This window comes from Theropithecus gelada, chromosome 9 (assembly GCF_003255815.1).
Source record: "Theropithecus gelada isolate Dixy chromosome 9, Tgel_1.0, whole genome shotgun sequence".
In the NCBI taxonomy this organism is placed as follows: domain Eukaryota; kingdom Metazoa; phylum Chordata; class Mammalia; order Primates; family Cercopithecidae; genus Theropithecus; species Theropithecus gelada.
In genome coordinates, this window is record NC_037677.1 from 71,622,766 (window position 1) to 71,635,259 (window position 12,494).

Below are 12,494 nucleotides of genomic sequence, written 5' to 3' on the forward strand. Positions count from 1 at the left end.
TGGGAAGCCATGGGTGGGCCTGGAAAAAAGCACCATGAGTTCTCACTCTGGGTCAGGGACTCCACCTGTAACCGGCAGCCCAGCCTCCAGAGCATTCCCGGCTTGAAGGTGGGGTTTCACCAGGGACATATCCCTTCCCACCTAGGGACCTGTCTGCCCCCCACTGCCATCAACATGCCATCCACAGTGCCCAGGCTGTCCACACCAAGGGGCACCTGAAGGCCTGCACCAAGCCACCCTCAGTACCCCAGCCTCCCTCTCACACTTGTCAGTGCCCAAAGTCTGGAGGAAGCTGGGGTAGTTGGGGGAGAGGTGACTGGTGTGGCAGTGCTGCTCCAAGCACGCGCAACCTGACCAGGTTGCAACAGCACCCAGGCTCAGCTACAACTTTTCTCTGCACTGAAGTGGGCTCCAGGAGTAGAACAAGGTCAGGGAACAGGAACAGACACTTCCAAGCCTGCAGCGGTAGGGGGCTTCCCGGGATCCTGAGAGTAAAGGGATGCCTGGGTCTGGAGCTGTAGCTATGTGGCTGCACAGCTGCATCTGCACTAGGGAGCACAGGCTCCCATCCCACCAACTTGGTAGGGTGCAGGGCTCCAGTTGGCATTACCTGTTCCCAGCCCCCGCCAGTGCTGCAGAGTGCACAGCCCTGGCTGCACCTCCCTCGCTGTAGCTGGCATCCTTGTAGTGGCCACTCCAGATGGGCCACTGCCACCATCACCATCGCATAGATTATATGACCCTGACAATTAACAACTTCTCTTATGACTTCAACTATTGTGTCCCTAACATAGGGATCCATAAAGTGATAATCCTCCTATACCCCCAACTCTAAAATTGTTATTCTTTGCCAGGAAATAAAAAATCTGGAGTTTGTAGAAGAAAATGGGGGAAGGGAATACATCTGTCAAACACTATTGAAAGAGAGGAGGAATAAAGCTAAAATGGATTGATGTGACTGCTTCTATGTGCAGATTCTGTTAGAGGCATTGTCTCACAATCCTTACACCAACCTCAACAGACAGAGCAACCATCCATTCATTCAACAACTATTTACTGAACATCTGCTATGAGTAAGGCTGTGTACAAGGAGCTTTGGATAACACAGTAAGCAGAAGAAATACTCCTTGCCCCTCTGGAACTTAAATTCCAACCATGGAGACAAATTATAGAGAAAATGATTTAGCTAAAATCCCTTACGTGTTGTGAAGAAATAGGATGGAAAGTTTTGAGAGGAAGACCATGCCGTGGGGCGCTAACATATATGGGAGATTGTAGCAGAAAAGTTTTTGGAGAAAAATCAGATTTACAATGAGCTAGTAAGCATGAATAAGAATTAGCAAGGCAGGAAGAATGAATTGCACAGGAACTTGACACAGAAAAGAATATGGTGAGTCCCAAAGTCATTATAATCCTTATCCTACAGGTGAGGCTTACACATATATTCATCTCTTAAGTTACTTACTCATCCAGGCTCTCATTGCTCAAGACTGGGTGGTGAGGCTCAATATTAGGCCTATTGGAGTTGAAAGACTTTTTTTCTTATTATTGATAATATCTACCTGGCTCCATTTTGATGAGTACACCTACATCCCGCCGGCGTCAGTGTTTCACAGTGACCCCAAAATGCCCACAGTTTGAGTCTCTCATCTGTTGGAAGGTGACCTGTTTGTTGTTAGATCATCGGATGCAACCTTGAAAAAGCTGCCAGAGTTGAGCAAGTCCTTCTACTAGAAATCCCACAGCAGGAAGGGCTACAGAAGAGCTAGAAAAGGGGCCTTCTCTTCTTTATTTCTAAAAAGATGGATTGAGCAAGTGTTCCTGCATTTTGTAAAGCCCAAAGGGATACTGGGCATTGTGTTTACACTGTGGAAAATATCACCATTATGACTTATTTACCATCTTTGAAGTTTCTAGTTACTGTGTAACAACACTTCTAACCAACTCTCAAGGCACTGAGTTGATTATAGTTATTATTAAGCTGAAAGTTAAGAAATTGCTCACAAGAAATCTGCATCCTGTCATACCAAAGCCGCACATATTTGTCCCAGCTCTTTCTCTGAGTGCAGATAAACATGTCCCATGTCAGGGAGCTTTTCAACATTTCAATGGCTTAGCGGGATGCTCTTTTGAGCCCAGAGGGCAATTACTAAAACTTAAGGTAAATGGGGAGGGGAACAGAAAACGCGATTGCCAGTCCAAACAAGTGAGGTCCAGGGGACGGCTTAAGTTGTGCATTAAGTATAATCTTTTGGCTTTGATAAGAAAGTGAGGTGACCAATAATTAGCCATTCAAGTTGAACCCTAAGCACTGTGACTTGGATGGGAAGTAGGCGGCTGCCCGGCCCACGGTTTCTAGCAGTTGAGAGCTTTGCAGGCAGGAGCTCGTCTTGAGCCTAATAAAGTGATTTTTAAGAGTGAAGCTGTTTGTTGGTTTGTTTTTCAAAGTGTGCACTTTGGTGTTTGCTTCTCTTAACCCTCAAAAGTATTGGCAAGGATAGATCAGGGCACTAGCTAAGTGACCCACAACAAGGCCTTGGAAAAACTGAGAAACCGAACTACTGGTATAGTTCAACCTTGACGGCTTCCCACTGATGGCATGAGCTCACCTTTCAGAAATGTATTTTCATGGGACATAGCCATCCCAAGCTGGCAGAGACAGATCCCTTGTAGCTGTCAGCAAATCCTCCCCATTAGCAAGGCGTTCAACATTTGAATTAGGTGTAAATCTCAGTCTATAAATTCATGTGTTCAAGAAACAGATAAAATTTTTAGATTTCCTTGCATCAAATTAAATTTGGATTCTGAGTAACCAGCCCACCAAGCTGGCAGGAAATTTAATCCAGCCATGCTTGGGCTGCTCTCACACCCCCACGCACCAGGATTCTGCAAAAGTCTGGGTCTTACAGAGTACAGGGCCTTATGCAATGTTGAGGGAAGACTACTCCAGTATTTTGTCATCTGTCTACACAGGTTAGTGCTGAAATAGCAATTGTCGCAGTCTACATGGCCCACTTAGGTCTCATCTCTGCTATTTCAGGCCACATGTGGGATGCCAGGGATCTCTAGGAGGTGAGAAAACCCACCCTTAAGGTCTAGCCTCCCTTGGAGTACACACAGCCTCCTCCCTTCTGAGGGGTACACTATGGAGTGATTCCTGGGTCCCACAGCTCACAGGAGCAACAGGGCCATCTCTTCTCCAGCCTAGAGAAGCAGCTTTCTTTTTTCTCCTTTCTTGCCTTAAACAAGGAAGAACAAGTCTGACTACCTATTTGATATGAAGAGAAAATGTAAAACATAAGGAGAGTGAACAATTGACTTCACCACAGTCAGCCTCCTCTGTGTGTGTGTGTGTGTGGCAGGGGAGGTAGTGGCTGAAACATCTAACTGGTTATCAGGTGAGAATCTCATGTGCTCAAAACTCCCTCTGTATACATGGTTGGGTGGTGGAGGTCCAGCCCTGTACAAAATACTCCTATGTGTGCCAGAGTTTGAAAATCACTGAGTTAAACTAAAGGAAGGAACAACAACCAAAAAAGATTATTTGCAAATGTCTAAAATCCCTAGTAGTAAAAAAAGGATGGGAAGAGAATCCCAAAGTATTCCTGTTTGCCCGCAGAATTTACAACATTCCGATTTAATATAAAGCCTCTATATCTTTAATATAAATTGATAGGTTTGCTTATTGTCAAAAGGATTAAAGAAGAGAATGCAGATATTTTAAGCAGGGATTAAATTCTAATTTAATTTTTTTGTAAGATTTTTTTCCGTTTTGTGTTCTTTAGCTTCACTATGTATGAATTTATTATTTTCTCTTTAATCCTATTTGCTACTTGTAGAGCACACTGAAGTCCGTGATTGTCATTCTTCAATTCCGGAAAATTCTACAGCAAGCTGTGAATTTAATCAGGACTGATGTGACTTTATTAAGTTGTCCTTATTGAGCAGCTACATCCATCCAAGGCCTTGTATTTATTGGAAAGGGAGGGGGATAGGACGGACACACTACACGCCAAAGGGGAAAAGCTCCGTGTGGAGCACGGTCAGGAAAGCCCAGGCAGCGTGTCCACCCAAGCCCCCATCTGAAGAGTGGGGATGGAGTTTCCCCATCTATGTCATAACTATGCTCAGAGGCCTTTCCCTGTTCAGACAAGAGTTTACTCAGGAGCTCAACCTGTGAAACAGCTGCTCTGGTTGAAGCTCTCCTCCTCCCCCTCTGACAGCGGGCAGTCCTGGAAAAATCACAAGAGACTCAGCCAGCTTTTCCTCCAGGGCTGGGCTCTTGGCCCACGTGTGATAGAACGCCCTGTGAAAGCTGATTAAATTGCCCTTTAAAGAATTCCATCTTCCACACTGGAGATGTGGACTTGTCTTTAAGGCCTGCTCGCTCATATTTCTGGGAGGATCAGCCCTAGAAGATTCTGTTACTTATGCAAATATGATTGTGCGTTTGAGAGGAAGCTTGGGTCTCTCTCTGGGGTGGAGGAGTTGAGTCTGAATGCAGAGGCACAGGGATGCCTTTGTAGGACAGAGAAGATCTGCAGACAACAACATGAATTGTTTGAATTTTTAACATGAGATTGAAGAGCTTTCTGTGGGGGCGTGCCCCTCCTTCTATCACAGGTTCCAACACTCCCGATTGCTTCACACCTGGACAGATTCACATATATATGGGGCTTGTCTGGCCCCTGTGGGCATCTGAGTTCGTGGACCCCTGGCCTATACGTAAAGCCAATGCTGCCCCAGAATTTAGCCAAACCAATGAAGTGAAGAATCCTCCCCATACATTTCCACATTGTCATTTCAACTCTTGCCTTCTGATATGTACTCCTGTCTCCCAACACCACATCAGAATTAACCTCTATTGTTCCTGTTAGCCTGATTTGTATCTCTCTTAGGGCTTAGAGCAATCTGTCTCATACTACCATTTTGATACAGTAGTCCTCACTTCCCTGAGGTTTTGCTTTTCTAGGTTTCAGTTACCCATGGTCAACCATGGCCCAAAAATAGATGAATACAGTACAATAAGGTATTTTAAGAGAGAGAGACCATCCTGACATAACTTTTATTACACTATATTGTTGTAATTGTTCTATTTTATTATTAGCTATTATTGTTAATCTTTTCCTGTCCCTAATTCATAAGCTAAACTTTATCACAAATATGTATGTGTAGGAAAAAACATGTGAGAGTTCAGTACTATCCACAGCTTCAGGCATCCACTGCGGGTCTTGAATGCATCCCTAGCACATAAAACAGGGACTGAAGTATTATTCATTAAAATATATCTCTGCAGAGACTTGGACCAGTACTCAATAATTATTTTTTGACTTATTCTCAGTTTGGATCAGCTCTGACTGCCACAATATGCAGAAGAACCGTAACCATTGTTACAGCCTCCATGCCATCACCACCTACCTCCCAGGGATACGGCCTCTTGCAAGAGTTGTTTGGAGATAGAAAAGAGAATAAGACCAGTGGCAAATCGCTCAAATCTGGTAATATTCAGTTAAAAGGAACATCATATATAGGGAGAAAAGGTACAGAATATAATGGACTCTCATTTTAAAAGAAGAAACAGACTTTCCTCCTTGCTAATGATGGCTTGGGAGGAGGAGAATGTGAAAATGAATGTTTTCATGAAGAAACCAGTGGTCTGCTGTACCCCTTCCAGTCTCTCTCTTGTATGGACTCAGATGGGCTGCTGGTTATTGTAACCAGGCCCAACCCACCCACCCAGGTGGTGGCTTTGCCTCCAATTCCAGGTCATTTTGGCACACCAGGCAAGCTTCACCAGCACCTTTCCAGCTCTGAAAGCAAAAGAAGGGTACTGCCATCATGAATGGAGCTAGTGTGTAGAATGAATAAGTCATAGCAAGACTACAAGCAGCGCCATGTTCCATTCATTTAAGTAAAGAGAGCTGACATATTTTCCCAGGCTAGAAACAGAAATTGCATTAATGTGCTAATTGCAATCAGGACTATATCACTTTGCCTTTTTATTCCGTTCACATTTTTGTTACCCTATATTAAAAATCATACACCACTCTTCATTTCCCTAAATATTTTAATTGGTATATTTTAGTCTGGATGTGTGTACATTCTCTGTTCCCTCCCATCTGGGTGTAATTTTCCATCGTCTCCCCCTGATGATCTGCATTTTCTCCTTCAAGTCCCTCCTGTAAACCCACTTCTGTGGATCTTGCTTTCACATTATGCCATTAAAAGCTCCAGCTGGAAGGAAGTGCCTCTGAATGGAGTCCAAGAGAAGAAACAAAGAAGATGGAAACCAGATGCCATTGAAGTCATCCCCATGTGAGTCATGGTTTTCTCCTGGAAAGTGTCTATCTCAATGCTATGCATCTTTTCAATTTGAAGCCCACTAGACAGAAGCTCTCCCTCCATCTATGGGTGTTTTAGCCATCCTCAGTAGAACCATATATTTTGAATACTATTGGCATACAGTAGATGTATACATAGTACTAACAGTAACAGATAAATATTTACTAGTTAGGTTTTAGATCCAACATAACATAGTTATTTCTTTCATGGGTCATTTACCCACTCTTATTCCAGGCCCATTCTTTACCAGCTACTCTCAGGATTTGAACTGGATGCTCTAGTTTGATAAGGGTGTATGGTTTAGGATTGTTCAGTATCAAAAACAAATAACAACAGAAATCCAAAACATAGATAAAGCCAATGCTGACCTCCACAGGTTAGAATCAACATACCTTTTCTTGTTTTTAAGTACAACTTAAACTGATTTCTGTGTAACAGATCGTATCATCTGTGACATTTATTCATTCAGGTAGCAAAAAAACCAAACAAGACAAAACAAAAACAAAAACACCAAAAACTCAACTAATATTATTAAAAAATAATAATAAAGTGAGAGGAAGATCTCTGTTTTCCCCAAGTGGTTTTAAGAAACAGCTTTCAAAGCTCTTCTAGAAGGGTATTCAATTAAGCCAGTAGCAAAAATGTAACTGGCAAAATCTAATGTTGTTTTAAAAAAAACACATGTGCGTGCACCCACATACACACACATTTATATACCCACACAATATTATATATATGTGTGTGTGTGTGTGTGTGTGTGTGTGTGTTCAAGATGGTGGACTGGATGCTTGCATTTATCTACACTCCTTTTCAAAATTCTGCTGAAGAGTCAGTTAAGGAAATAAATTCGTAACCATGCTGAAGACAAAAAAGGAAACCATCAGCAGACATTTTGATACTTTTCTGGAAGATGGAAAGACAGTAAATAGTATGGATAGATGAAAGAGAGCAGACAAAGCAGCACCCCAGATCTACTCAGGAGAAGGATGCAGAAAGGGTGGAACATTCTTTCCAAAGAAGTCTTGGGGAATCTTCACGTTGGACATGAGCAGATTCAGAACTCAGGAATGGAAAGAGGAGCAAAAACCAAGTGACTAATGGAAGGTTGTCCAGAGAATGGCTGCACTGTTTGACTTTATCATCTCTCTCCTCCTTTCCCATGCATACAGATGGAACAGTGAGAGGGGATTCAGAAACCTTTGTCCCCTCCCCAAGATCTGATCTATTAAGAAAATAAGATGTCTCCCCGGAAGAGCTAAAGCTTGTTGTATGGGATTTGGCATTCCACAGTGAAGCCCTCTGTTTTTGGTGTTTTGAGGTGAAAGGAAAGTCATTTGCATGACTCTCTGTGCTTGCATCCTTAAGGGAAGCTTGTGGTTGATACATCCCACCCATGTACACAGCCAGTCACCAATCTCAGATGTGCTTACTGAGGAGACACACCTACTCAGTGGCAGGGAGCTGCACCTGACACCCAGCCACCATTGTTAATTACCTAGTCCTTCATTCATAAATATAAACAAGTAGCATGAATGATCAAGCTGACAGAGTGGAAATGGGGAATGAAAGAGAACTGTTAGGCATGTGGTGTCAAAGGATACTATCTCACACCAAAGACTCAAGAAATAAAAGTGTAAGTCTATTGTTTAAAGTTATAATTGTCACTGTGGTTTGCCATCTCACATCCATTTCCCCTATATGTAGCTAGCAGAACCCTGACCTTGATTTGAAGTAAGCCTTCCTTCTCCACTCTTAGCTCACATGCTTTGGGCAAATCTGAATGTAACTCTACACCCATGATGGAATATGGGACCTAGGTCTAGGCCAAGTGTACAACCTATGCCCTTGGCCACATCACTTGTTTTGAAATGAGCAAGCCAACCCCATCTGCTTAAGTGGTATAGAAAATTACTGTTCAGAAATATTCTCTGCCTCCTTCTCACTCCTATGGGAGGAGAGTACTTCTCCATTCGGTTGGTTTGGGGTACAGTCACGTGACTTTGACTTTCTTTGGCTAACGAGATGTTAGCAGACTTGACACAGCATAGGTTACACGTGTTTGCGCAGCTGGTCTTGCACTCTTGTGTCTCTGTCATCACCATGAGAATATGCTTGGGATGGGTCACTGGTCCCAGGAAAGAAGAGAAGAGACATATGGAACAGGGCTGAGCTACACTAGCCCAGAAGCCTAAGCAAGATCAGCAGAGCTGTCCATAGAAGCCCATAAATTAGCTGACCCCCAGCTGACCTTGGAAGTGTGAGCAGCTTCTACCAAGATCAGCAGAACCCCCACCAAGCCCAATCTAGATCATCTGAACTCAGCCAACCCACACATACACATGTTAAGTAAATGCTTATTGCTGTAATCACTGAGTTTATGTGTGTGTGCGTGCGCACATGTGTGTGTTTTAACTGAGCATCATTGTGGCCACAGCTAAATAGCATTACAAGAAAGACACATGCTTACTTTCCTGCTAGGCTAGAATCTAAGAGGTTATGAAGCCACGCTACAACTGTGGTCACCACATAGAACTTGAAGATGAAGCTTGCAGACTGAGGACAGCTGAGCTGAAATCGAGTCCCGCTCACACTGAGCTCTCAATTTAGCCTGCTCTAATGCCAATTCTGCCTCTGATCTTGTTTATATGAGCCAATAAATTCCCTTTGTATTGCTGAAATCAGATGGATTTGGCTTTTTCTATCCCACTTTCAATCAGAAAAATCTTAACTAATACCAAAGTATATAGGTAACTAATAATAGAAATAAATTCATAACATTGAGAAGAGAGGGGTGTGGGAGTGGTGTACACAAAATAATTCCTTATCTTGCACAGCATGGACAACATAATGTTCAATTAGGTAAATCAAGAATACAGGCATGTTTTACGGAGATGATCATGGGAAAGGACTGAAATAAGAAATAAAGGTGGTTTTACTAAGACAGAGAATATGACCAAGGGGTGAGGTGTTCATTTTTTTTATCTTATGGAGATCTGTGCTGTCCCATGGGTGGCCACTAGCTGCAGTTGGCCATTTAAGTTTAAATTAATTAAAATTTAAAATGCAGTCCCTTGTTCAGAGTAGCAGCATTTGTAGTGTTCAATAGCTAGCTACATGTGGCTAGTGGCTACTGTACTAGATTGACCAGACATTGAATCTGTCCATCACCATCACTGCAGAAAGTTCAGCTGGACAACACTGTAGTGGAGTATCAGGAGTCACTGCGTAAAGTCAATGAATCAAACAACATTAGTTTAAATATATCATTCAAAATTGCCCCATCATTATTTCATGATACAGGCCCTGGAGGAAAAACAGCTTAGTCTCATTTCAAATCCCAGCTCTGACACTTGAGTTACCAAACCCTGGGTAAGTCACGTTGATCTTTCTGTACTTCAATTTGCTTATGGGTAAAATGACAGAATACATGCAGACCTTTCTCACAAGGTTGCTGTGAGAATTAAATGGCCAAATAGATGTAAGTTCTTATATTTTGTGCCTAGCATGTGGTAAACACTCAATATTTATTTTTTATTTTCTATCCTTCTCTAAGTTAGATTTTATTTTACCATATGCACATATTTTAAATAAACTATGTATATATGAGATTTATAAATCAGCATTTAAATATAAATATAATATTTCATTTTTACCTCTCATATACAGTACGTGTACATATACATATATCTCCAGTTCATGGGATTATAGATGCTTTCATTTTCTTCTTTGTACATTTGCATAGTTTCCAACTTTCTGTATTGAACATGTATTATCTTTGTCACCAGACAAAAAAGTTTTTACTTTTAAAGATGCCAACATATTTTGAGATGAACAATGTTCTACATCTGGATCATTTGCTTTTGCTGATTTAGTCCACAAGGGCCCATTGCATAACCTGTTGTTAGCCAACTGGGGCTTCATGACCTCTTTCCTGGGCTATTACAAAATCCTCCTGGCTGGTCCCCTTCCCTGTCCAGCTCTCTCCCAGCCTCCCTGTGCTGTCTCCACAGTGCTGCCAGAGTGATCCTTCCACAGCACAACATTTATAACACTCCCCTGCTTAAAACCTGTCAGTGCTTTCCTGTCCTATATAAGTTAACCTCCCAGTCCAAGGCATGCCCCACCAAAGCCTTTCCATTCTCACCTTGCCTGCCTTTCCAGTCTTTAAACCCCCGACCAAATGTATCCAAGTCTCTACCCACAAGCCACAAGGAGGAACATTCTTCTACCCCTTCTCCATTTCCAGTTGGAAGTCCCGTTTATCCCACAAGTTGTGCCTAACTTTGCACTAATCTCCCAAAGCAGAGCTCAGAGCTCCCACTCCAATCAGCACCACTGTCTCAGAGCCTGTTCTACTGAACAGCAATTATTTGTTTACATTCCCGACTCACCCTCAAGTATGTGCTCCTTGAGGGTGTGGCATCTTCGCCTTCCTGTGTCCAGCCCAGAGACTGACACCAAATAGTGCTTAATAAATGGTTGTTGCACAGATTCAGGAAGAAATTGTTTTAATTAAAACAATAAATATTCACTGCAGAAAATTAGAAAGTCTAGATAAATCAGAAGCAAAAAAAAAAAAAAATATATGAAGCATATATAACCCCACCTCTCAGTAACATTAACACCTTGGTATATGTCCACAAGCTAGATTAGAGGTTCTCAAGCTTTCTCAGTTCATGGCACTCTCAGTGTTTCAGTAAGTTTGTCTAGCATTTTAGACCAAAATAAATTATGTTTATTATGTAGTTTAGTCCAAACACTTTAATGGTAGTATGTAGTTCCCAGTGTCCAAAGGTGTCACTGTGTTTCCCTAGAAATTTTAGAATATATTGGGATGGGCGTTGCTGTGAATTCACCACAGTGGCCCAGGATGTCTTGGCACACAGTTTGGGAATTACTGGTCTAGACCTTTCAAAAGGATCTTTTAAAATACTATACATTGTCATATTGTACAGACTTTTGTTAACCTGTGATTTCTATTTAATAAGAAGTAATACGTGACTTTCCTGCTTGGTAACTGCTTATCTACCAATAGCTAATGTTTGATGAGTACCTGGTAAGTTCCCTGTGAGGAAGGTGTAATGCTACATCATTATCTTCAGGAAGAAGCTGAGACGCTGAGTTATATACGAACAGCAAGGTATACATTTAAAAAGGAAAAAAGAAACTGAGGCACCGAGAATTTAAGAAACTTTACCAACATCTAACAGGTAGTAAGTTCACAATCAGGCTGCAAACCCAAGAAATCAAGTTTTAGAATCCGTACTCTTTTAACCTTCACAACATCATTTAAATGGAGTGTGAGGCTACAATGGTGTTCTATGGTAAAGATGTATTACAACTTACTTAAACCATATCCCAAATATTAGACGTTTAAATTGTTTCCAGGTTTTCACTATTTTCAACAATCTTGAAATGAACATCTTTATAGCTACAAACTTTCATGCTTTTTTCCTTGGAGAAAAAAAATTTATAGAAGTAGAATTTCCTTGTCAAAGAGTACAGTTTCTCAAAGAACTAAAAATAGAACTACCATTTGATCCAGCAATCCCACTACTGGGTATCCACCCAAAGGAAAAGAAATCAACATATTAAAAAAGATACTTACACCCACATATTTATTGCAGCACTATTCACAATAGCAAAGATATGGAATCAATCTAAGTGTCCATCCATCAACAGATGATTGGATAAGGAAAATGTGGTACATATACACAATGAAATACTATGCAGCAATTAAAAAGAAGGAAATCACTCTTTTGCAGCAGGATGAATGGAACTGGAGGCCATTATCTTGAGTGAAACAACTCAGAAACAGAAAGACAAATACGGCCTGTTCTCACTTATAAATGGGAACTAAATAATGTGTCCACGTGGACATAGAGTGAGGAATGATAGACACTGGAGACTCATAAGGGTGAGAGAGTGAAAGGGATGTGGGTGATGAGAAATTACTTAATGGGCACAATGTGCATTATTTGGTGATGGATACCCTAAAAGCCCTGACTTCACCACTACAAAATCTATCGATGTAATAAAATTAAACTTGTACCCCATCCATTTATTTAAAATTTTTTTTTAAAGATGTACAAACTCCAAGTTTTTCAGTATGTGTATTCCAGTTATTCTACCAAATAGGTTGGATAAATTTC

The 12,494-nt window shown here is 41.5% G+C and overlaps 1 protein-coding gene across 1 annotated transcript in view; it reads right to left on the reverse strand.

The window, feature by feature from the left end:
- LOC112632165 (protein ZNF365) overlaps positions 1–12,494 on the reverse strand; it is a 107,362-nt gene that overhangs the window by 14,664 nt on the left and 80,204 nt on the right. Inside the window, exon 4 of the mRNA XM_025397950.1 lies at positions 5,754–5,810. Within this exon, the coding sequence (XP_025253735.1) occupies positions 5,754–5,810 (57 nt within the window). The remainder of the gene's footprint in view (positions 1–5,753; positions 5,811–12,494) is intronic.